This window comes from Furipterus horrens, unplaced genomic scaffold, assembly GCF_987537825.1.
Source record: "Furipterus horrens unplaced genomic scaffold, mFurHor1.1.pri manual_scaffold_10, whole genome shotgun sequence".
NCBI classification, from domain to species: Eukaryota; Metazoa; Chordata; class Mammalia; order Chiroptera; family Furipteridae; genus Furipterus; species Furipterus horrens.
In genome coordinates this window covers 100,155,581-100,178,817 of record NW_028327180.1, presented here as the reverse complement: position 1 = coordinate 100,178,817, position 23,237 = coordinate 100,155,581, and the positions used below count along the sequence as shown (strand labels likewise).

General features: G+C 53.0%; 1 protein-coding gene across 1 annotated transcript in view; it reads right to left on the bottom strand.

Moving 5' to 3' along the window:
* USP42 (ubiquitin specific peptidase 42) overlaps positions 1 to 23,237 on the bottom strand; it is a 35,680-nt gene that overhangs the window by 1,510 nt on the left and 10,933 nt on the right. The window contains exons 4-17 of the mRNA XM_090288620.1: positions 20,746 to 20,856; positions 19,006 to 19,108; positions 17,687 to 17,754; positions 16,937 to 17,007; positions 15,962 to 16,044; positions 15,055 to 15,166; positions 13,823 to 13,963; positions 13,553 to 13,653; positions 11,838 to 11,991; positions 9,687 to 10,406; positions 9,469 to 9,563; positions 6,502 to 7,953; positions 2,706 to 3,004; positions 836 to 879 (exon numbers count right to left, since the gene is read on the bottom strand). Coding sequence (XP_090144746.1) covers positions 872 to 879; positions 2,706 to 3,004; positions 6,502 to 7,953; positions 9,469 to 9,563; positions 9,687 to 10,406; positions 11,838 to 11,991; positions 13,553 to 13,653; positions 13,823 to 13,963; positions 15,055 to 15,166; positions 15,962 to 16,044; positions 16,937 to 17,007; positions 17,687 to 17,754; positions 19,006 to 19,108; positions 20,746 to 20,856 — 3,518 coding nt within the window. The 3' untranslated portion in view covers positions 836 to 871. The remainder of the gene's footprint in view (positions 1 to 835; positions 880 to 2,705; positions 3,005 to 6,501; positions 7,954 to 9,468; positions 9,564 to 9,686; positions 10,407 to 11,837; positions 11,992 to 13,552; positions 13,654 to 13,822; positions 13,964 to 15,054; positions 15,167 to 15,961; positions 16,045 to 16,936; positions 17,008 to 17,686; positions 17,755 to 19,005; positions 19,109 to 20,745; positions 20,857 to 23,237) is intronic.

Here is a 23,237-nt window from a genome sequence, read left to right as displayed (position 1 = left end):
CTTCCTTCAAACCCTAGCTGTGCCCTGCAGAGGGGCGGCCAGGGAACCGGGCAGTTCCAGGTGGGTGTGCAGGCGGCCAGCCCGGGAAAGAGGCGCCATCTGCTGGGCGCTGGGCACGGGCCCCCAACCCTTCCGCTCCCTCTCAAGGGAAGAACTGAATTCCTTGATTAGGCTTAGGTCTTTCCCTTGAGGCATGTTAATTAGCTGCAAAGTAACCTGAAGACACTTGACTTTGAACTTCATTTTTTAATTCCTCTTGCTGCCAAGAAATTACACGTTTGGGCACGAACGACTCCCGGTCCACCTCCCCTCAGCGAGGCAGAGCAGGCACCCAACCCTGACTCCCGCGTCCCGGGGCCGCCGGCACCGTCCCCGGGCTCAGCTGCGTGGCACTGGGGAGGGTCTGCTCCCCTGCAAGTCACCCCACCTCAAAGAAAGCAAAGTCCTTTCTGTCTGAAATGGGGGGTGAAGTCGGGTGCCTCAGAGTTGTGGGTGCACCAGTTGTGGGGACTGGTGGGTGAGTGGCGGATAGAGACCCCGGGGCTCCTTTCAGGCCGCTGGGTGCTCTGGGTTGGAGACTGGAGTCCCCATCCTGTCCAATGTTTCCTGAATGACGGCTGTTTTTTACAGTGAGCAGGGGACAGGGTGAACGGAGTGATGGCCTGAGCTCGGACACAGGTCCCCCAGGCAGTGTCAGATGGGGAGGGCGAGTAGGCAGCCACAGAGGACAGAAGGGTCGGCTGCCCTTGCTGGGGGACTTGCGCCCCAGAACTGCGTCATGTCCCACCAGCGCCTCTACAAACAGCCACGGAGTAGACACGTGTAAACCGCTTACCGTAGCGAGTGAAGTCTTTGTTCCAAGGCCACGCTTTCAGTCACCTAGGACGCAAGCAAAGGTGACAGTTTACCTGTCTTGCCGATGTGCGGGGCCTGCACCACGACAGCGTGAGTGGGGGCGTGCAGAGCCGGTGCTGGGCGGCCCGATGCCGGGGAGAGTGGCCTCTGCTGTCAGGGGCTGCGTCTCCCGTGTCCCTGGGACCCAGGAGCAAAGCAAGCCCCGGGGACGTGGTCTGTCACCCCAACGTTAGGACTAAAGAAAGCGCGCTTGTGAGAGAGACAGAGAATAGGGCTCTGGGACACGGGTGAGTGTTCAGGGCCCCGGGACAGGGGACAGGTGTCAGACAACGGGGTCCATCCTCAGCCTGGAAACGGGTGCTGCTCATGGAAGGCCGAGTGCTTGGCCCTTCCTGGGGGACACAGGACCACTGGGCCACCATGAGGCAGAGCCTGACTGCAGCCTCTGCAGCCACAGCAGAACTACCAAGTGCCAACTAGTGACGTTCGTACGCCAGACCCGTGGAAGGGCAGGCGCGGGGGGCCTCTGGCTGCGGTCCTGATGCGAGAGACCCGGGCTGGACAGGGTAGGGGGCTGGCGGCCACGGAGAAAGCCGTGGGACCCGTGCACAGCAGCCCCCTCACTGCCACACCCCAGCATGAAGCAGGAGGAGAGGGGACCCCATCTTCCCCAACCCCCTCCCCCCATGGCTTACATGCTCATGGAAAACCAATCTGAAAACCCACGTGAATTTCTTAGAGCAAGTACCACTGTAGCTCCCCTTCTTTGCTGCCATGTGCCGCTCGAGCTCCCACGGCACTTTCCACGCACGCCCCCTCCCGCTGGCGCGCGCTGCCTCATAGGGTCTGCTGCTGTCCTAGCCAGCGCGGCCCGCGGGGCCGTCCTCTGACCACACCCAGCACGCGGCAGCTCGGCCGGCCGGGACACAGGCGAGAACCAAGGGCCTCTGGGCGACCAGGACGACAGCCGGAGTCACGGGCTGCACCACAGGGCGGCCAACTCCCCCGGGAGGCCAGCTGTGCTTTCCTGCACTCGAGATGGTGACCGTTCAACCTCAGGTAATTTTCACGGGAAGTGAAATCTTTGGACTTATCCAAGCCCTGAAATGCTGAAAGCATTCTTAGCCGGCAGACCACGCGGGGGCAGGCGGCGGCTCACCGACCCGGCTCGGGCGACTGCCCCTGCATGTCCCTGCTCCCAAATTCAGTTCTGCTTTCTGGGGCCAAAGGTCACCGGAGCCGATGAGAACGGGAGGGGACACTTCTAAGTGCAGTGAGAGTAGGAGGGACTACACAGCTAATGATGGGGGGACATTGATGTGTAAAGCAGACAGGAACCAGGACACCCCAAGTGAGTCAGCTCGTCAGGAGCCAGAGCCTCACAAGACACGCCCTGAAGGTGTCGCTCTGCTGGAGGCCAAAGCTGCTGTCCCTGGGGACCCAGGTCATCACACGGTGACCTCCGGGTTATACTCAGAATGCTGGAGGTTTAAGGATTCAGGAGAGAAAGAATATTTTAAAAATGGTTTAAAACAAAAATTCTGTTCCTTCACGAAGCAAATACTCGACACCTGAGCCCTCAATTGCAGCAGAGCGAGCCCAGAGGCTCTGCGGGCCAAGTCCACGCCGCCCGGGCTCCCGCACACGCTCAGGGCTCTGTGCGCAACGCCCGCCCCAGCCGCACAGGCTACTCGGGGCAGAAGGTGGGGAGCCGGGGGGCGGCCACAGGGCGGGAGGGGCTCCCACCGAACCGCACCTTCTCGTGCCACGCAGGTTTTCTTCCCGAGTGTCAATCACCTGCTCCCAAAAGACCTGTTTCTACATTTTTAATTCCCAGTATCGCCTCTTACCCTGGCCATACTCAGACAGACGACACCTGTCATCCCTGCTTTCCATCCTTGACCGTCTCGTTTTCTCACGGAACAGCCCGGCGCCTTCCAGAGGCGGGCGGGCGGTGAGTGGGGGGCCCTCAGGCCTCCGGAGACGGCCCACAGCCTCGGCGCTGGCGGCCTTCGCCAAGTGCAGTCCCGCGTCTTTACCCGAGTCCTCTGACTTCCTGGAGTGTCTCTTCTTTTTCTTCTTCTTTTTCTTATGTCTGTGGAGGTCAGCATCGGAGGACGCCCCTGAGAGGTCCGAGTCCTGCTGGTGCCTGCAGGGGACAAGCCAGAACTCAAACCACACGCCAGTCCTTACTGCAAACACAGGTAAGATTCTCGTCCAGTTCAAAGTGCATTCCAACCCCAACGCCCCTGCCTCCCGCTCTGCTCAGGCGCTAAGGGGCCGGCCAAACCAGAGGAAGGGCTGCGCTCCCTTTCCTGACACCAGGGGCTGCGGGAGACCAAGTCCTGCGGCGTCTCGGCCACGGGGCCCCTTCCGCCTCAGGTGCCCGCTACCAGTGTCTCATGGGGCTCCTTCCCAAGCCTTCCATGTTAAGAGATGTCAAATGCATGAAATATGTAAGTAATTCTGTGTGTGCTCATCCCTCTCATCATGGATAAGTCATTTTCAAGACAATCGCTGACCAATTTAGCTTTTTAAAATACATAAAGATTTTATGCATAGACTTCCAGTCAAGATGGCAACGCAGGCGAACACGGCCCTGCCTGCTTGCGCAGCCGTGTCAGAACTACGACCCGGCTGTAGAGCGGCTCCCACGCAGAGCTATCAGAAACGGAGCCGGACGAAGTCCTACAACTTCGGAATCAAAGCAGCAGCCACATCGAGACTGGCAGGAGGGGCCGAAACACAGAGCAGGCTAGCCCCACACCCACGTGTGGCGGATAAAAGTCAATCGGGAGAAAGCTCAGGAGCGAGGGGCCCCAGCCCCACACCAGGCCCCCCAGCCCAGGGTTCCAGTGCCAGGAAGTGAAGTCGGAGGAACTTCTGGCTGCAAACACCGGTGGGATGGAGGCTGGGGGAAGACAGAAACTCCCGGGCAGTTCCTCTTAACGGGCCCACGCACAGACTGACTGAGACTCACCCCCTCTGAGCCCCAGCCCTGGGGCAGCAGAATGAGAGGCATCAGGGGCACACAGGGAGGAACTGAGTGTCCTGCATCAGGGCGAGAGCTGGCGGGCCGCTTTCTCCCAGACCGGAGTGCTGGCAGGGGCCATTTTTCCTTTTCGGAGCCCTCCCCCGACAGAGCCCGCAGGTGAACTCTGTATCTGAGACTCCATCAGCCTGGCTCCCAATGTTTTCCCTGCCCTGGTGACTCCCTGAGGCCTGGCACCACCCAGCTGTCAGGCCCACCTAAGCTGCTCCCAGTGGCTTTTCCATACGAATGACTGGTCTCAGCTCATGCCTCAGATTTTCCTAAATTCTCTCAGACAAGCAGCATCTGGCCTCAGAGAGCTCCGCACCCTTGCTAAGGGGTCCCAGGCCTGACACTAGCAGCAGGTGGCCTTGGGTCACAGCTTGGCCTCACCTGGGCACCTCCAAGCCCAGCACAAGTGGCAGCCATCTGCAGGTCACTTTGTAGCTTATGCTGTGTGACCCTGGACAGAACCTAGGCAGTGGCTGACCTTGGACCTGCCAACAGCAACCAAGGCTCAACTACACGGGGTGGGAATACTCAGCCCACACAAAGGGTGCACCTCAAGTACCTAGCTTGGGTGATAGGGGAGGCTGTGCCCCTGGACTCTACAGGACACCCACTACATTAGACCACACGACCAAGAGAAGGAGTCATAACAGCTCTACCCAATACACAGAAACAACACAGGGAGGCTGCCAACTTGAGGAGACAAAGAAACATGGCCCAAATGAAAGGACAGAACAAGACTCCAGAAAAAGAACTAAGCAAAATGAAGGCAAGCAATATACTAGATGCAGAGTTCAAAACACTGGTTATAAAGGATGCTCAGTGAACTTAGTGTGAAGCTCAACACATAAAATAGACCCAGTCAGAAACGAAGGACGCACTAGTTGAGATATCAAGAACAATTTACAGGGAACCAACAGCAGAGGGAATGAAGTTGAGAATCAAATCAATGATTTGGAACACAAGGAACAAAAAACACCCAATCGGACCAGCAAGAAGAAAAAAGAATCCAAAAACAGAGGGCAGTGTAAGAAGCCCCTGGGAGAACGCCAGGAGGTCCAACATTCGCATCACAGGGGGGCCAGAAGGAGAGAGAGCAAGAAGTTGGAAACTTATTTGAAAAAAATTACAGAAAACGTCCCTACCTTGGTGCAGGAAATAGACATACAAGTCCAGGAAGCAGAGTCCAAACAAGCTAGACCCAAAGACACAGTATAATTAAAACGCCAAAGGTTAAAGACGGAGAATCTTAAAAGCAGCAAGAGAAGAGTTACCTACAGAGGAGTTCCCATAAGACTGTCAGCCAATTTCTCAAAAGAAACTCTGCAGGCAGGAAATAGTCAAAGCAATGAAAAGCAAGGACCTACAACCAAGACTACTCTATCCAGCAAAGCTATCACTTAGAATGGAAGGGCAGATGAAGTGCTTCCCAGACAAGGGAAGGCTGAAGGAGTTCATCCTCACCAAACAGTAGTATTATATGAAATGTTAAAGGGTCTTAAGAAGAAAAAAAAATGAATAAAATGGCAATAAATATGTATCAGTCAACGATTGACTCTGAAAAAAGAAAAGGAACAAGCAGGAAAGAAACAGACTCATAGATACAGAGAACCTTCTCACGGTTGCCAGACGGGAGAGGGGCGGGGGGATGGGCAAGAAGGCGAGGGGATTAGCGGCACAAACTACGGGGACGGAAAGCACCGCACAGGGAACAGAGGGGCCGAGGAGCATATACGCAGGACCCACGGACATGGACCACGGTATAGGGGCTGCCTGGGGGTGGATGGGGGCAAAGGGGGAGAAATTAGAACTGTGATAGCATAATCGATAAAAATAAATACATAAATAAATAAAAAATACAAAAAAGCATTTCCCAATTAGATTCCAAAATGAAAAATGGAGACAGGAGATGAAGCCAACAAAGGCTGCAGCTCAGATCCCCTCTTAGGGACAGGCCTCCCGTTGTCTGCTCCCCTGCACTGAGTCTGGAGAAAATACTAACAGATATGACAACATAAGCACATGTGACCATTAAGAATATCAGCACCGTCCTGGCTGGTGGGGCTCAGTGGGCTGAGCGCCGGCCTGCGACCAAAAGGGTCTCTGGTTCGATTCCCAGTCAGCGCACAGGCCTGGGCTACGGGCCAGGCCCCCAGCTGGGGGCGTATGGGAGGCAGCCACACAGTGATGTTTCTCTCCCTCTCTTTCTCCCTCCCTTCCCCTCTCTGAAAATAAATAAATAAATCTAAGGGAAAAAAAAAAGAATATTGGCACTGACTGTGAAGTCAAAGCCACCAAGTTTTCCTTTACAGAGCATTGCACACTTACTCCTAGAGGTACTAATGAAAACGGCAATTTTTGAAAATGAGGTTTTGTAGGCATTTTAAGATTGTTAAGATACAGCTTTAAAGCAGAGCCAAATTTTAAGAATCTGTAAAAATAGTGAAATCTCCAACCCCACAGAGAAGAGAGATGCAGATAAAACCCCCAGCGTGGCCCGGCCCTCGCAGGTCCCTGAGCCAGGTCAGAAGAGAAAAGCCCGCTGGCCAGGGCCCGGCTCCCACTGCCCCCCCACCCCACCCCCCCAGTGCGGCCCCGACCCTCACCTGGAGTCCCGCTCTCGGTGTTTGTCTTTGGATTTCTTTTTCTTCTTCGACTTCTTGTGCTTCTTCACCTTAGGTTCTTCTAAGAGGTCCCTCTGTAAGCTCCTCCAGGCCTTCTTTTCTATGTACGTGTCATCACGTTCTACACTATCGTACCTCCGTTTCCGGGCCTTTACGCTTTTGTGTTCGTGAAACTGATCGGCCAGGTGACAGCTGCTGCCTTCAGGTCCGAGCGCAACCTTCTCGCGGGAGTACCTCCCGGGGCAGGGCGGCAGGGCGTGGGGTGGGCCCGCGCGTGGGCTGCCGAGGCGGCGCCGCTCCCGCTCCCGGGCCGCCGGCCCGTAGCCCGCGTCGCCCCGGTAGCAGTCCTTGAACGGCTGCGCCGCCCGGCCGTGGTCCCGGTCGGGGTGCAGAGGCCGCCACTCCCACGCCTCCCTGGCCGCGTACAGGGCGCACCTGCTGTGGTAGTGCCTGCAGCGGTCCCACCTCCGTTTGTCCGGGTAGTACTTGTCCCGGCCCCAGGGGTGCTCGCCTTCCGCAGGGTGGTACCTGCCCCAGTCCTGGTCGGAGTGGCCTCGGCTCCGGGAGTGGCCGTGGCAGGGCCGGGCCAGGCTGCGGTGCTGGCAGGCGGGGTGCGGACCCCCGCCGCAGGGCTCTGGCCGGAAGCGGCCCTGCGGGGTCCGCTCCTGCGTGTAGGGGTGCCGCCTCCTGTGATAATGCTCCTCTGCCTTGCTCCTGCTGTCCCTCACGCGCTCCCCACTGGAGGAGCGGTCTCTCCGGTTGCGATAATGGCCTCGGTCAACTTTTCGGAGGCTGCTGATTTTTTCCTTAACTGGAGAGTGGGCCTGGCCTCTGTGCCCAGCCTTCTTCTCCTCACGCTGCTCCCCAGCGCCGTGCTCAGGAGCCCCGCCGCCTTCTGAATGGCCTTCTGTGGCCTTGTCCAGCTGAGGGGGGGGCAGCTGGCCAGCTGTGCTGTCGGACGCGTCCCCCGCGCCCGTGCGCTGGCCTCGGCTGCTGTGAACCGAGGGCTCCTGCTCACTGTCGCCCTTGGAGCGCGCCAAGGGACCCGGGCTCAGCCGCCCTACGGCGTCCACAGCTGCCAAGTCCCGGGGACCCTCTGGGAAGGTCCCCGTTACATCCGGGGACGCTTTGCTCCGATCACCTGGCAAAGCTGCGGGGTCACACAGTTTGGAAAGGTGATCTTCCCCAGTGTCCTTGCTGGCGCTGCGGAGCTGGCTGGCGCCGGGCAAAGGCTCCTCAGGTGTTGCCGAAACGTGTTCGAAGACGTCTTCTTTGGTAGGTCTGCTGCTGGGGTCCGAGGGCGGCTCAGCCTTCTTCGATTTGCCGCTAAGGCTTGTGACCACCTCCAGTCTCTCCCGGGGGTCGGGGGCGGGGCTGCCGGGCGCCAGCGCTGCCTCGGGACGCTCTGCCGGGCTCCCCGCTGCTCCAGTTGCGCTGCAGCCCGACCAAAACAAAGAAACGCACGCGTTACTCACTGCCCAGACGGCTTTGTGGGTTCCTGGCACTGGCTCACAGGGCCCTAGGCTACTTCTGCTTTCGCCCAGACTTCTAATTCTTCTCAATAACAGCCTGAGCCCGTCACAGGCCAAACGGCAGGCGGGCGGAGCCCCAGCCCCCGGAAGGCCTTAGCGTCCGTGCGGAGGCCGTGCAGCTGCAGGGAAGGCCCGGGCAGCACACGGACTCCGCCCTCGCCTGCTGTAGGGCTTCTGCTGTTCTCGGGGTCAATGAAAACTGCCAGGAAACACACACAAACCCGACAGGGGCCCCCTTTTTAGCAGGAAACTCTGGGAGAGAGAACACATGTGAAGTCAGGGGCACACGTCATCTTGAGCACAGGTGGGAGGTCCTCAGTCAGCACACACCCCAGCGTACACACGGTGCGTGCGCCGTTCCGTGCCCACAGCCCCCTGTAGTAATGCTCGCGCACGTGACCAGGGAAGAAACAGAGAGGAGGACAGCATGCAGGTGACAGAGTGCACCAGCTTCCCCATCTGGACAGTGCGCTGGGAGTGGGGGCCTCAGCCTTCAGCACGGACGCTGGCCCAGTTCCGTACGGGGACCTCCTCAAAGTGATTTGGTGAGGGCCGTCCTGAAATGTGGGGCGCGTGTCCGGGCTGTCACCATGACGGCGGAGCCCCCGGCACTAAGGGCAGCGGGCAAGGCAGGCAGGCCTGCATAGCGAGTGAGTGTCCTCCACCCCACGTCCTGGTGTGCAGGGCGTGGAAGCCCCAGTGACGATGGTACTGGCAGTTTCCACGGAAATGAGACTTTCCAGGAGTACTGTGTCAACCTAGGGCTGGTCAGAGGTCACTGACCGCTGTCCGCCACGGGCACATGACCCGCTCGACAGTGCCTGTGTGTGCTGCTGAGCTCCCAACCTCAGGCCACACTCTGTCTCGCCCACGGCGCCGCACTGGGCCCTCCTGTCCGCAGTCCCGCCTGGGTGTTTACGTGCGGAAACACAGGTGTATCACAAACGCCTTTCCTTTTACCGCCATCACATCACACTTAGGCCAATACACTGGCTTTTCCTTAAAAACGAAGTGTGGTGGCCGACTGTCCTATCAGTGAATGTAACTTCGGAACCCCAGAGGGCAGCACAGAGTGTGTGCCATTGGATAGTTGGGGAGCACTACCCTATGAACTTAACACATCTTCATCCATGTGTCCCCGAAAGGGTTAAGAGAGACAGGGCCAGGTGCCCCGCGCGGACGTGTGCCCACGACACCCCTGACCGCAGCCGAGGCTCCGCAGGAGAACATGGCCATCAGGTTTTCCTAGACCACCAGCCCGATACGTTTTTCTTGACTTTTCTAAAAGGCAAATCCATGGATCCTACAGATCATGCAAATCGCTCCAGGATTCTACAGGTGCGGGACAAGGCTCGTGCAGGGCACGCGCGTGACAGGCCCACGGGCCCTCCTGGGACCCCCTCGGCAGGCCCATTACCTTGCTTCGTCAGTCGGGCCTTGCCCTTTGCTGCTGAGTTTGAAAGTCTCCAAGATTTTGTCTTCGGGGAGAGGTGGCAAAGGAGCAGGCAGCGGCTACAACAAAAAACAGAGAGGCTTCAACCCCAGTCGCCACTCCATGCCTCCTGAGGTCCAGCCGGGTGGCCCACGTGAGTGGGCCGCAGCGAAGCCTCCCCCGCCCGCCCCCACACCGCGCACCTTTCCAGGTAGACCGTTGGCCTTGGAGAAGGGGTTTTCCGTGTGCAGAGCAGGCTGGGCTTGGCAGCCGGCGCCATCGAACGCCAGGCCGTTTTCTTTCGGGCCGCCGTCTGCACCGTGCGTAGCACCGTTGAGGGTGACCGGCTCTCTGAGCTCGTGCGCGGGGGCCTCGCCGTCCTCGGCCCCCTGCGCAGGGGCACTCTGGCTCTCCGCCACGCCCGGGCCGCTCTCCCTGCCGGGGCCCTTCGCCTCCTCGTCAGACTCCTCCGAGGACTCGGCCCCGTAGGGGACCAGGACGCTGGAGCGGGGCTTGGCCTTGCCGTTCATCACGGGCTTGGGGCAGGTCTCGCCCGGGGTCGGCTGCCTCGTGCCCTGGCTGGGCGCGGACGGGGCGGGCGCGCCCGAGGTAGACTGTACTGCGGAGGGGTTGGTGATGGTGGAGGGGGGCGCGGGCTTGGCTGGGCCCTCCAGGGGGCCGCTGTGCGCGTGAGGCTGCGGCTGACCTTGGCGGACGGGCAGCTTGTTGTGGATACTGATGGTGATCTTCTGTTTCTTGGGGTGTTCCGGGACAACAGGGGGCCTGTTCACGGGCCAGTTCTGAACGGAGGCGGGAGCGCTCCCGGGGCCGGCCCTGCTGGCACTGGGGTTGCCGTTGGGGCTCGGCAGGGAGCTGCTCGGTGTGTCCTTCAGTGGCCCGGTGCCATTCACATGAGGCGGGTTCTGGAAGCAAGAAGAGCACAGCCCGCTGGTGAGCAGTGCAAGGAAGTCACAAACCCAGGGTCCATTCTGGCTACGGACCTGTCCCATGTGGTCTTTTTCTTCTTAGAAATAGCACGTTTCACACGCCCAGAAACACCGCCTCTCCTCATCCCCTCCTGCCTGCCGTCAGCCTTTTACAGGTCACTGTTTTCTGGTGACTAATCAGCAAACAAACTATCTTTCCAGAGAACAGCGCCCAGACCAAATTCCTTCAGCTCCCATCGGACAGAAATGAACAGGCTCCTTAAGCAGAGTCCCGTCTGTTCCCCTCGGCTGGTGTCCTTGGGAGCCCAGTGCTGTGTGGGCCGAGGGGAGTGGAGCCAGCAGGGAGCCACCACCGGAAGGCGCTAGAAGAGCGGCCCCAGGCACCGTGAGCCGGGCTGGCCCTCCCCCCACGGCACGGCTGCATCCCCCCACGCAGTTATTTGCTCACGACCCCACCTGCTGCTTCTACAGTGCAAAGGCCGCCAGCCGGAGGTCACGGGTGACGTGCGGTTTACAGATGAGTTCTGTCCGGCCTTCACAGTGTTTCCTTCAACATCGAAATTAGTTCCTATCTCAGTGGTGCAAGGTTTCACGGGAGGGGGCGACGAGGGGGCCTCTTGAAAAATCAGTAACAGCCACCCCTCAACCCGGGCCTGCTCTCCGGTGGGCCAGGGCCCCGATGTCGCCCTTAGAGCCCCGCTGCGGAGCCCGCTGCCTGCCCAGCCCCGGGACTGGCTCTGCGCGTCCTGATACCTGAGCTCTGTCCCGCGTTCCCAGGAAACACACAACTGGACGGCCTGCTGGTTCCAAACAAATTACACTTGAGCTGAACGGCTGTGAAAACGTGACAGCAGAGGTGACAGGGCCTGTTCCAGCGCGTGGCAGGCCGTCCGCAGCCCCCGCACGGAGGCCTGCCGAAAGCTGGCCCTCTGCTCTGCGAAGCCACGGGCACCCTGAGGCCCGGGCACGTCACCCTGCCTTCCCAGGAGGCCCCTGGGAGTGCGGGCAGACCCCGGCGGACAGCAGACAGAACGCCCTCCTGCAAGGGCGAGCCAGACATGATGGAAGCGTTCTGCTGGAACGGGGTCACTTGCCTGGAGTCCAGCACTAATGAAGGACCCCCAGACATTTCATCCGCTACCTGAATGGAAGCCCAGCGTGGGAGCTAAACTCCTTGGCATTTAAATACACTCACACCCAGGCCTTCTCCCTGACCACTGTATCCGTGCTCAGAGGTGTGCTGTGCATCTGAAATATTTTATAATAAGTCACTTCAACACACTTTTCTGACAAGAAACTCATTTCTGTAGGCGGCCACAGGCCACTCAGTGCAATGCCAGCCCGAGCACTGGGGCGACACGTCCTTAAACGTCAGCGCAAAGGCTCTGTCCCCCCTGCGGGCGTTACCTTTATCACGTGAGAAGGCAGCTGGGGCCCGATGAAGCCCGCCGCCGCCTGCTTGGTACCAATGACTCGTGGGCTGATGACCGGTCGGGGCGAGGACTGGCCTGGGCTGTGAGCGGGGTGAGTGAGTTCGCCTCCATTTTTCACATCGTGGGACCTGGGGACAGAGAGTGCGACTTGCCTGGGGTTACACAGGACACGTCCTTAGCAGAGCCTTTGTACAGCCTGTTCCGCTGCCGCGGGGAGCTGCGCCCAGCACTCCTGGAGATCAAGGTTAATGCTGGGTCCAGGCTGGGACACCAGCAGGAGAACTGGGCAAATGGCCTTTTAACTGTCTATTCTGAGGATGCTACTATCTGAAAGCTGTTTTGTTTTTCAGCTTGATTATATTATTCTAAGTCTAATACATACATACCATTACAGAAAATCTGTAACATACAGGAAAGTTAGAAAGAAACAAATCCATTGTGCGCCATCTGACCCCTCAGAGGCCCCTGCCCTTCAGACTTAGGAGATGAGCCTCCACACCTCAGCTTATGCTGGTCTGTCGGCATGTGTGACACTTCTAACTGCTGCTCTTGCATCTCGACCACCAACATGCCGTCCAGACTGAGGAGGAGTCAGAGACTCTGGGGCCACGCAAGCCACGGCCACGGCCACCTCGGCCGGCACGGGAAGCCCCAGGAGGCTAAGGTCATGCTGGCGGCTGTGTCATCACAGGAGCAGCTGCGACAAATGTCCCCCAGGCTACCTGGGGAAAGTCAGTAGGAGGCACTGCCACTTAAAGCGGAACCAGAGCTTCTGCCCCACTATCAACGTGATGAACTGCGGAGCTCAGTCAGTGCGCAGACGGGTAAGTGCCGCTGGAGGCAGGACCGACCCACTCCCCTGGCTGGCGGGGTGCGGCTGGGCCCCTGCAGAGTCCTGGGGAGGGAGGCTCCTGGAGTGGCCTGTCACGGTGACGCCCAGCTCCGCAGCGGAAGAGCGTTGAGATGTTAAGTGTCGGTGGGGCGTGTGCTGGGAGCTTGGAGCCACGCGGAGGGGAGTTCATTAAACCTTACAAGTGCCACACACACACACACACTGAATTTCAAACTGCTTTTCCTTCGTAAATATTGAGCCCTTTCTCATGTCATTAAGGAAAAAAAATATTTATAAAAATCACTTTTAGTAGCTGCATAGCATTTCAACAATTTATATGCTCATTCTGCTACTGTTGGAAGTTGTAGGATGTTCTTAGTCTCCAGCTATTACAGCCAAACCCGCTGGAGCGCGCCTCAGATCTCGTCCAAGGCCACACACTGGCAGCCGTGGACCAGCGAGGCGGGGCCCACGGCAGCGAGGGAGAGGCGTGAGCAGGGCCCGGCGCTGGCCAGGCCTGGCTCAGGAGGGGGGCTGGCTGGCTGCCTGCGCTCAGTGGCTGAGAGGGGACCACGCCCAGGTGCTCCGCGGCCCCGGGCCCCCAGCCACTGGCCAGCAGCAGCAGCCTGCCGGCCTCAGCTCCCGGCTTTCCTGTCCTCTGAATGTGTTTCATGGTTAACCTGCCAAAGAGCTGGAAGCCAAAGCCAGTGCAGGACCCACTAAAAAGCTGCATTCCTTCCTCTCCCAAGTATCAGGCTGCTGTTTTAAAAATAACCCAATATTGAATTTAAATGTGTTGATGAGGTGAACAGAAATGATGTAACGGAAAACTTGAAAATTTGTTTTCCTGACAATACCTGATATAAAAGAGAACATACGCTTGTTGACTGAGTACCGATCTGATGTCACTGGTAGAGACGATAGAGTCATTCATCTGATACCAGAGGCCATTGCTAGCCTGGAAGACAGCCAATAAAAGAGACAGTCAATATAATTAGGGAACTGGAAAACACCATCCAGAGAAATGTGAGAGAAATGAAGCCTCACACTTTAACTGTAAAAGCCCCAGCTTCCCCCCAAGAACGCCGGGGCCACCTCACAGAGTGCTGGAGAAAGTCGCAGCCTACCTTTATGTAGCAGAAGTAGTGGCCAGCGTGGCAATTAAAACCAGTGTGCACCAGGACTGCATACAAGACATAGATAATAGGCTCTCCATTCGGTTGAGACATATACGGTCGAATATCAAGATACTCAGGATATTTCACATCCTGACCAGAAAACAAGAGGAGGGAAAAGGGGTGTCATTTCTGAAGGCACAGGTCCTTCCATACTCTCGCGGGGGTGTGTGAGCAGAACCCTAACTCACTGAGCCACGTGATTAATGCAGAATGGATCTGAATCTAAGTGCATTTATTTATTTATTTAAATTACTTATTGACCTGAGGGAGGTAGTGGGGGAAAAGAGAGAGAGAGAGAGACAGCGACCCGCTGCCCACCACCCATAATCCATCAGCTGATTGTTGTGGGTCCCGACTGGAGACCAAACCGTAACCTTGGCATATGGGGCAACACCCTAAATAGCTCAGCTGCCTGGCCAGGGCCAGCTAAAGTCGCTTTTTAAAAAACCCTCAGCTGAAGATATGTTTTTATCGACTGTTTTAGAGAGAGGGGAAGAGGGAAAGAGAAACATCCATCGGTTGCCTCCTGCACATGCCCCAACCAAGCCAAGCCAGGGCTGAATCTAAGTGTATTCGATGAGATCCCACTGTATTCTTTGTTTTCTTTGAACAAATAACAATCCACATTCAGTGAACTCTTCAAATCCATCAAAGGCGACAGTCACGGAATGAAAACTCTGGACTTCAGTCATCACTCATTTTTAATAATTCAGGAATGCATTGCTTATTTCTCTTTCGTATTACTGACTTTTGGATCATTTTTAATCTTCAGAAAGTGGAAAGGAAATGGGGAAATTTAGCGCACTACCTACCAACCAGAAAACCACCCACGGAAACAAACGTGGGTGGAAGAGCGGCAGACGCAGCAAGGAGTCCTCCTTGGGTTTCCAAGGACACTCGCTCTGCATGCGCTCTTACCTCACTGACTGTGAAGTCCAGGTTTGGAAAACGGTTGCCAATTTGATCATCAGGAAGTCTAACCAGCCAAAGGACACAGAAGAAAATGCACACTCATGAACACACAGAACATGCTCAATGCTGTGACATTTTTCCACTACCAAGTGCTGGCAGAATTCAGAAAATCAGGTAACAAAACTGTTCAGTTGGGTCATTTATAACCCCTGCTAGCTACCAACACGTAGCTCTGAAAGCTCAATGTAAGAGATATAACATCTACATACCTTGGCAATTTTTCCACCAGTAAAATTTGCAAAGCGTTTCAGAGAAAGTGTCAGAACGTTGGAGGATCTGTGTATGGTGAATCTTTTTGAGGCTGGGACCATCTTCTTACATCTTGAAATAAACAGAAACAAAGAATTAAGAAGATTACGGGTTTGTTTTCCGCATTATTTCTCTGAAACACTCTAAGTTTCCACCAGGATACCCCTTTCAAGCGACAGTGAGGACAGTGAAACCTCAAACAGGGAAAAGGGAGCTGGGGAACTTCTGGGGCGCAGCCACGCAGGCCACTGACCCGTCTAAGTCAGGCCAACACAAGTTCCTGTGGATTCGGACCGAACTGGAAACCCCATTTTCAGGCTGTGTAACCCTGGCAGAGGGGAGGAGGAGCAGTGACCAGACGCGTCCCTGCAGTTTAGCACGAAGAGAGGCCCCTCCCTGTGGCCTGGGCCCAGGAGGCCCTCCTCCCACAGGACGAGCGTTTGGGAAGAACGGGCCGTGTCCTGACTGTAAAACGAAATGCTGCTGACCCGCAGCAGAGGGAACGGGCTTCTGAAAACAGGCCCTCTTGACTTCAGGGGGAAGCATATTACTGAGTGATCAAAGCTGGAGGCTTCCAGCATGTACCACTCCCCCCGCGAGGTCGGGGCCTTAACTGCTCGGGGAGAAAGTAGCGCCCTCCTGCACCCTGGACAGCAGAGCGCGTGACAGTGCTGCCCCGGTCACCGACACGTCCCCGGCAGGGCAGCGGCACCGTGGGCCGCGCGGGCTTCCCTCCACCCTCCCTGCGTCTGCCGCGGGAACGTGCGGGCCCTGCGCCCTAGCCTTGGAGGGGAGGCGGGCGGCCACCCCCCAGAAGGCACGGGCAGCCGAGGGGACCGGGCACACCCGGGCGGCACCCCGTCATACTTGCTGCACTTGTACGAGTTCTCCCCGTCCAGCTGCTCGGGCTTCACAAACTGCTCCAGCGCCTTGTTCACGCTCTGAGCGGCCTGGGAAGGGAACACATCACACCTTACCTCTCTCGGCCGCTGGTCAGGAAGGAGACGACGCAGCGGGGAGTGTTTATGTGGAAAGAAAATTTTCTTTTATTATGCCGTTCATGTTCATTCATGGACACACCACGTGTTTCCCCACCCGTTAAAACAAGAGCAGCTTAAAGTGAACAAAAACGTGGGAAGAGGTGGCTTGCTGATGGACCATTTAAAATCACATGGCAATGGAAACAAACCATGTATCTGCCAGCCAGGAATCGGGCTTGGGACTGGAGTCCTCCCGCTCGGCGGGGCCCCCACACGGCCGCCAAAGCACACATGGGGGTCCCCGAGCACAGGCGCAATGCAGTGAGAACGTAAGTGGCCAAACACGCTTTAGTTGTGACCCCACTTTTATAAACAGTAGATAACATACTCTGGAATAGTTTATACAATAGCAACACGATAAGAAGAGTTCACTCTGTGGGATGGGATCACGTACACACACACACATCCACAGTGCTCATCGTTTTTTATCATAAACATGCATTAGATTTGAAATCGGAAAAACAAAGCTTAAGAACAATAAAAAATAAAGCTTTAGAAAATGCAACAAGCAAAACAATTTCTAAATAATAACCACCATCTGTGGGGCTGATACAGGCACTAGAGTCTGGCTTTATTAAGATAAAGTGCAATGTCAAAGGACGGTAAGAAGATTGCTTCAGTTTTTCATGACGCTACTACAAGCCTAAATAATCACCTGTCAATAAGGTCTTAGCACATTAAATGTTTTAATTCCTCTCGTCTAACAAGCTAGTCTTAATTATAAATGAGCTACAGATACATAACGTAACGGCAAGAGTAACTCATTTTTTAAACGTGACTGTCACAGAACAACTCAGCTTACCTTTATTTCCAACGTTATATCAAGATAGGGATCAAAAGTATCTGAGACGCCTTTGCAATTTAAACATTTGACTGAAATAAAAATAAAATGCAAAGAATAAGCAAAGTGTAATTATTATGGTGATCCCAACTATTAAAATGACAACGCAAAAATACTATTTCAAAATAAAAAACTGAAACAAGGCACCCACTTCTATGAGAGCGGGGAAAACAAGTTACCGCCGCGCAGTGGGGATCCGAGAGCCGTGAGTCTGGCCCACGCACCCTGCTGGCTGGACTGGCACTGACATAGCCTCTCAGAAGGACAACGCGGTGGTGTCGAGCTACACACACCCGGGACACAGAAATCCTAATGCCAAAAATCGACCCTACATGGACACCAGGACGTGTGCGCAGGGCTGCTCAGTGAAGCACCGATGATCATTTTAAATGTCAGAAACGACCTCAGTAGCACTTGAGAGGGGCCTAGAGGAGACGGAATGTGCCGAGCCGTGAAAGCCCGCGCTGGGCCTATGTGTGCTGGCATGTTAGGGTACGAACGAGAGAGAACAGTAACGTGCCCCGCTCTGTTCAGCACGGAAAGCTACGGGAGGCGTACCAGGCCCTGGGGCAGGGGTGGTCTTCGAGAAAAGGGGAAAGAAGATGGGGCTAGAAGGAGGACATACTTTCCATTTTTAACCCTTTCTACTATTGGCATTATTTTACAACCCCATGCATATATCACTATATTGACTTTTAAATAAAAGTTTACCTCTAGATCTCAGGTATCCTCCAAATATCTGACACACCAGTGTGGTGGCCTGGGTGTGTCTGTCTAACCTGAAAAACAGTGGAACAGCAGTGTGAGAGAGGGGTTCTACAGAAGTGCAGACGCTGCGGCCAGATCCTAAATGCACGTATATCCATAAAAGAACAAAATTCAGCCCTGGCTGCTGTGGCTCAGTGGACTGAGCGCCGGCCTGGGAACCAAAGGATCATGGGTTCGATTCCCAGTCAGGGCACAGGCCTGGGTTACAGGCCAGGTCCCCAGTTGGGGGTGCGTGAAAGGCAACCACACATGGATGTTTCTCTCCCTCCCTTCCCATCTCTCTAAAAATAAATGAATAAAACCTTAAAAAAAAAAAAAAAAGAATTCAGGCAGGGGAGCCACAAAATAAGGAGACGTCAGTAGGTGTGGCAGCCAGAGGACAGTCTTGCCTGCCCAGGGCACAGTGCCGGTGGAGAGGCAGGACAAGAAGCAGGACGGGAGGAAGGAGGAGCTCCAAATCACGGCAGGAACTTGGCCTTGAGGCAAGAGGAGGAGGACACCCCCAGCATGCACGTGACACCGAGCGTGGGGCCTGGCTGGTGAGGGCAAGGAACACAGAGCGTGTTCCTGTCCCGCAGCCCATTCCCACCTGCACGCTGGAAGCACGGACAGCAGTGGGAATGGGACAGAGGTTTACACAGTGTGTCTGGCAACAGCGAGTGGGTGGTTTCTCCTGTCTTCCTCTTGAGTCTCCGTTTAATTTAATTTAATTTGTTTATTGATTTGTGTGAGAAAGAGAAACATCAATTTGTTGTTTCACTTATTTATGTATTCGTTGGTTGCTTCTTGTGTGTGCCCTGACCAGGGATCGAACCCACAACCTTGGCATATCAGGATGGTGCTCTAACCGACTGAGCTACCCGGCCAGAGCTGGAGTCTACATTTAGACTTTAAGGAAGAAACTGCAGGAATTGGTGACTGAGCAGAGTGAGGAAGACACAGGGAACAACTACAGGTTTCAGAGACTGGAGGCCGACAGAGAAAACACAGGGCACCACCAAAAAGAAGCGGTTAGTCTGGATCTGCAGAAGGATGCTGGTGCTCAGAAGTTAAATAAAGGCAAGGCCAATATTCATCTCCTGACCCGCATACCTTTTTCTACTAGAACTTTTTAAAGATAGTAATGCACGTGAGATGAGGAAAAGGCCGTGCAGAGCCAGTGCAGGTGGAGCACGCAGCTCTGGCCCTTTGCCGACACGGCAGCACTGAGCTCCGGCAGGACGGCAGCCCCGGGAGGAATGGCCGAGGCGCCGCGTACTCACTTATTGCTGCCGTTCAAGCACGCTTTCTGCATAGCATCAACAGTGTACTGAAGGAACTCGTGGGCATCTTCTTGGTTTCCAAAGCGGAAGTGCCGAGCTATACCTATGACATTGAAGACAAAGCTTTATCATCACCTAATAGGCCCAGGTGTGACCCCAGAAGTTACATCTTATAACAATATGTTAGTTAGAAAACACCTGATAATCGTTTCACAAGGGACCAGCACTAAGGTGAGCTGCCCGGAGAAGAGCTGGGACTTGCCCTTGAGACCATTAAAAGCCCACGTGGGCTCAAGCTTCTGAGAGCCAGAGAGAAGGCACAGAGACGCTGTGGCTTCAGCAAGGTAATCAAACGGTACTGGGATAAATGCCGCTTTGACGGCGTTGGCTCAGAGTGTGTTCACAATGTTACGTTAGTGCCCACAGCTTGAATCTGGTGCTAATCTCCCTTAGGGAATCCATGCAGAACACCCACATCCCAGCCTTACTACTGAAGCCCGTCCTCACTACTCACACATACGTCCTCAGCAACATCTCAGTCCTATTTCTAACTGGACAAACTTGTAAGTCAAAATTACATAATGAGAAAATCCAAAGTATGAATACAAATAAAACATGACATATAGAATTTTATGCATGAATATATATAAATATATATCAGCTTAAGTCTAGAACTGCCGATATTATAGCCGTTCTGACCTGCAAAAATGGCAATTTCATGATTCAACGATATACGTGTAGGGGGTGTGTGTACATATATGTTCATGGATGGGTGTGCAAACAGCAATGACATTTTCTTAAAGACTGGGTTTAAAAATATTAATCATGTCTGCTATAGCTGTGTGTGTGTCTGTGTGTGTAATTAAACAGAAAAAAAAATCACCCTCAGCTAAAATTTCATTAGGATGCCTGGGTGTTACAAAGTGTTTGGGCCGTCTGCTCTGGCCTGTTAATGATACTAAGGGCCAATATGACACCTCTTTAATCTTCAGCAGCTTTTTAGGCAAAAGGATTATAGTTAGTAAATGTATAATTATCCGCCCTTGTAATTAACTAGCTAGATATCAGATTAAGAGTTAGATTTGATTGCTTTTAATTTGCATGCATTTTTATTCCAACTCAGCTAGTTAAAACGATGTATATTGCAAAAATACAAAGTGCATAAGAAAATTTCATGCAACCTGTCAGCATCATTACAGTGCAAGAGAAAAATTTTGAAGTCATCTAAAAATTAAATAGAAAAAGTAAAATTTATCCACAAATGTGCTAAGCTGTGAGCACAAATGTTTCTTTACAAGTATAACTAACTACTTTGGCAATCAGTCACTGTGTATAGTATAATATTCATTATCTGAACTAAAACATGCAAAACAACTCAAAGAAGCCTGTGGGACAATATCAGAGTTAGTGTTACTCAGTACCGAAATCCAAATATGGGGGTGGGGGCTTGTAAAATTATCAAGGATTTTATTAACAAATTGAGTTTTTAAAAATTGTGGATTTGCTTATATTAAACGGATTGCTGTCTTCCTTTCATACTGTCACCTTTGGCTTTAAGATTTCAAAATCTGTTTATGTGGTAAATGTTTTACTAAAACTCTGTCATTAATTAAAAGCATCTTCATGTATGATAAAATGTTTGTTTTTTGTAATATACAAGGGGCTCATCTTTTACCAGTTAGGCCATTAAGAACAATTAGGTAATAAATATTAATATAAACCACTGTAGCTGATACTTACGCCGCATCTCATTAATGACAAACATCGGTTTAATCACGTCCCCAGGATTACTGAGAGCCTGGGTTATATGTGCTTGCATTGTACACATCATACAAAATCCTTCTGCATGACCTGAAAGATAACAAATAATCCTCCAAATTAGTAAAATATGACTCTACATACACATCAAGGGATATTATAAGGGACACACTCCTGAAATAACAGTAACAGCTGCCGTATGCTGCACTGAAACATATACTTTTGCTCACTTTTCACTCTCATTTAATTCTCCCAGAACCTAACAGACAAGTACACGGCCTCTGTTTAACAAGAGAGAAGACTGAAGCTCAGAGTTAAAAATTTGCCCAATGTCAAATAGTTACTAAGTGGCAGATACGTAACAATCAAATCATACTCTTACGTAAGCCTGTGTTCTTTACTTTCTCTTCTGGAAAAATTGGAGGGTTTTTTTCTCATACTCCCGTGTGTTTCAAACAGTGAAAGGCGCTCTCCCACACTGGGGCCTGAGAAGCTCTCCAATTATTTGGCTTTGTTGGCTACACAGGTGGTCTCTGTGGCTGCTGCTTTTTTTTTTTTTACAACTTTAAAATTTTATTTATTTATTTTTTAGAGAGAGGAGAAGAGAGGGAGAAAGAGGGAAAGAGACATCAGTTGGTTGCCTCTCACGCGCCCCCAACCAGGGATCTGGCCCGCAACCCAGGCCTGTGCCCCTACCAGGAATTGACCCAGCGACCGTTCCGTTCACTGGCCAGAGCGCAACCCACTGAGCCTCACCAGCTAGGGCTTTACAACTTTTTAAAGCGTGAAAGTCATTCTTAGCTCATGATCAAGGGTGCTACTGGCATCTAGTGGGAAGAGGCCACAACTGCTGCTAAACATACAGCAAAGCACAGGACGGCCCGATCCCATCAACGGTGCGGGTGCTGAGAATGCTTTCTTAAACTAGAGGCTGCTTGGAACCTGCCTAACAAAGCTTTCATCTGAAGGGACACTTGTAGCATTATAGACACTTACATTGGGAAGATGGAAAGTCTCAAGTCAAATGACCTGAGAAAAATGAACAACCTGAAAAAGCCTGTGCTGTATCCACTAAAGAAATTAAATATGTAGTTAAAAACCTACCCAGGAGAAAACTCCAAGGCCCATGGGGCTTCACCGATGAAATTTACCAAGTATTTAAGGAAGAAATAATAGCAGTTCTACAGGAAAGAGAATCAAATGCACCCACAATGCCACCATCACCCTGATGCCAAAACCAGACAAAAGCTCTAAAGGTAAAGAAACTACAGACTAATACACCTTGTTAACAAAAAACTTAAAAAGGTTTAGCAAACCCAATGCCACATGGAAAAGATAATAACACATCACGACCAAGTGGGGCTCATCTCAGGAATACAAGCGTGGCTCAACATTCGAACAAACATGAACACGGCAAAGGGCATCTTCAAAAACAACAGCTAACCTCATACTTAAAGGTAAAAGACTAAGGGCTTCCCTGAAGGTCACAAAAGAGCCGTGGACGCTTGCTCTCCCCACACCCATGTAACACTGAGGTCCCGACCAGTGCACTACAGCAGGAAAAGAAACAACAGCACGCGGAGGGGTAATGAAGAAGTACAATCTTCCTTACGCACAGACCACATGATTGTCCATACAAAATATTAAGGACTCCTTTTAATAAAAAACACTATGGAAGTAATAAGTGCGTTTAGCAAGGCTGCAGGATATAAGATGAATATCCAAAAATCAATTTTATTTCTATATTCTAGCAATAAACAAGAAGAATCAGAAAATAAAATTCAAAAATATTACCATTTATAATAGCTTTCAAAAAATAAAATACTTTGGGATAAATGTGACTTTAAGATGTGCACATTACATTTACACACTGAAAACTGCACAACACTGCTAAGAAAAATTAAAGGCCCCTTAAATAAAAGAAGAGGCGTACCTTGCTTGTGGGGCAGAAGACATTACTGTAGTGTTTAGATGCCGATTTATTCCAAATTGATCTACATATTCAACACGACTCCAATCAAAGTTCCAGAAAGCTTTTTTGTAGAAATTGACAAACTTATTGCAAAATTCATTTGGAAATGTGAAGGACCAAGAATGGCCAAAACAACTTTGAAAAAGAAGAGCAAAGATAGAGGGCTTCCCTTATTTCAAAATTTAAATATATAGTGATCAAGACCCTGCGTTATGGTGTCGAGATAAAGAGCGGATCAAGGTGACAGAATAAGGAGCCCAGAATCAAAGCCGATGCATCTGGTCAAGTGATCTGGACAGAAGTGAAGCAAGGACTCCCTTTGAACACAGAGCGCTGGGACGGCTGGGCGTCCACACTGAAAACTATGAACTTCGATTCTTCACACCATAAACAAAAACCAACTCGGAACGCGTAAGTGACCTACGTATGAAGGGTGAAACCGTAACGCTTCTAGAAGAAAATGCAGAGAAAAGCTCTGTGACCTCTGGGTTGGCAGGTTTCT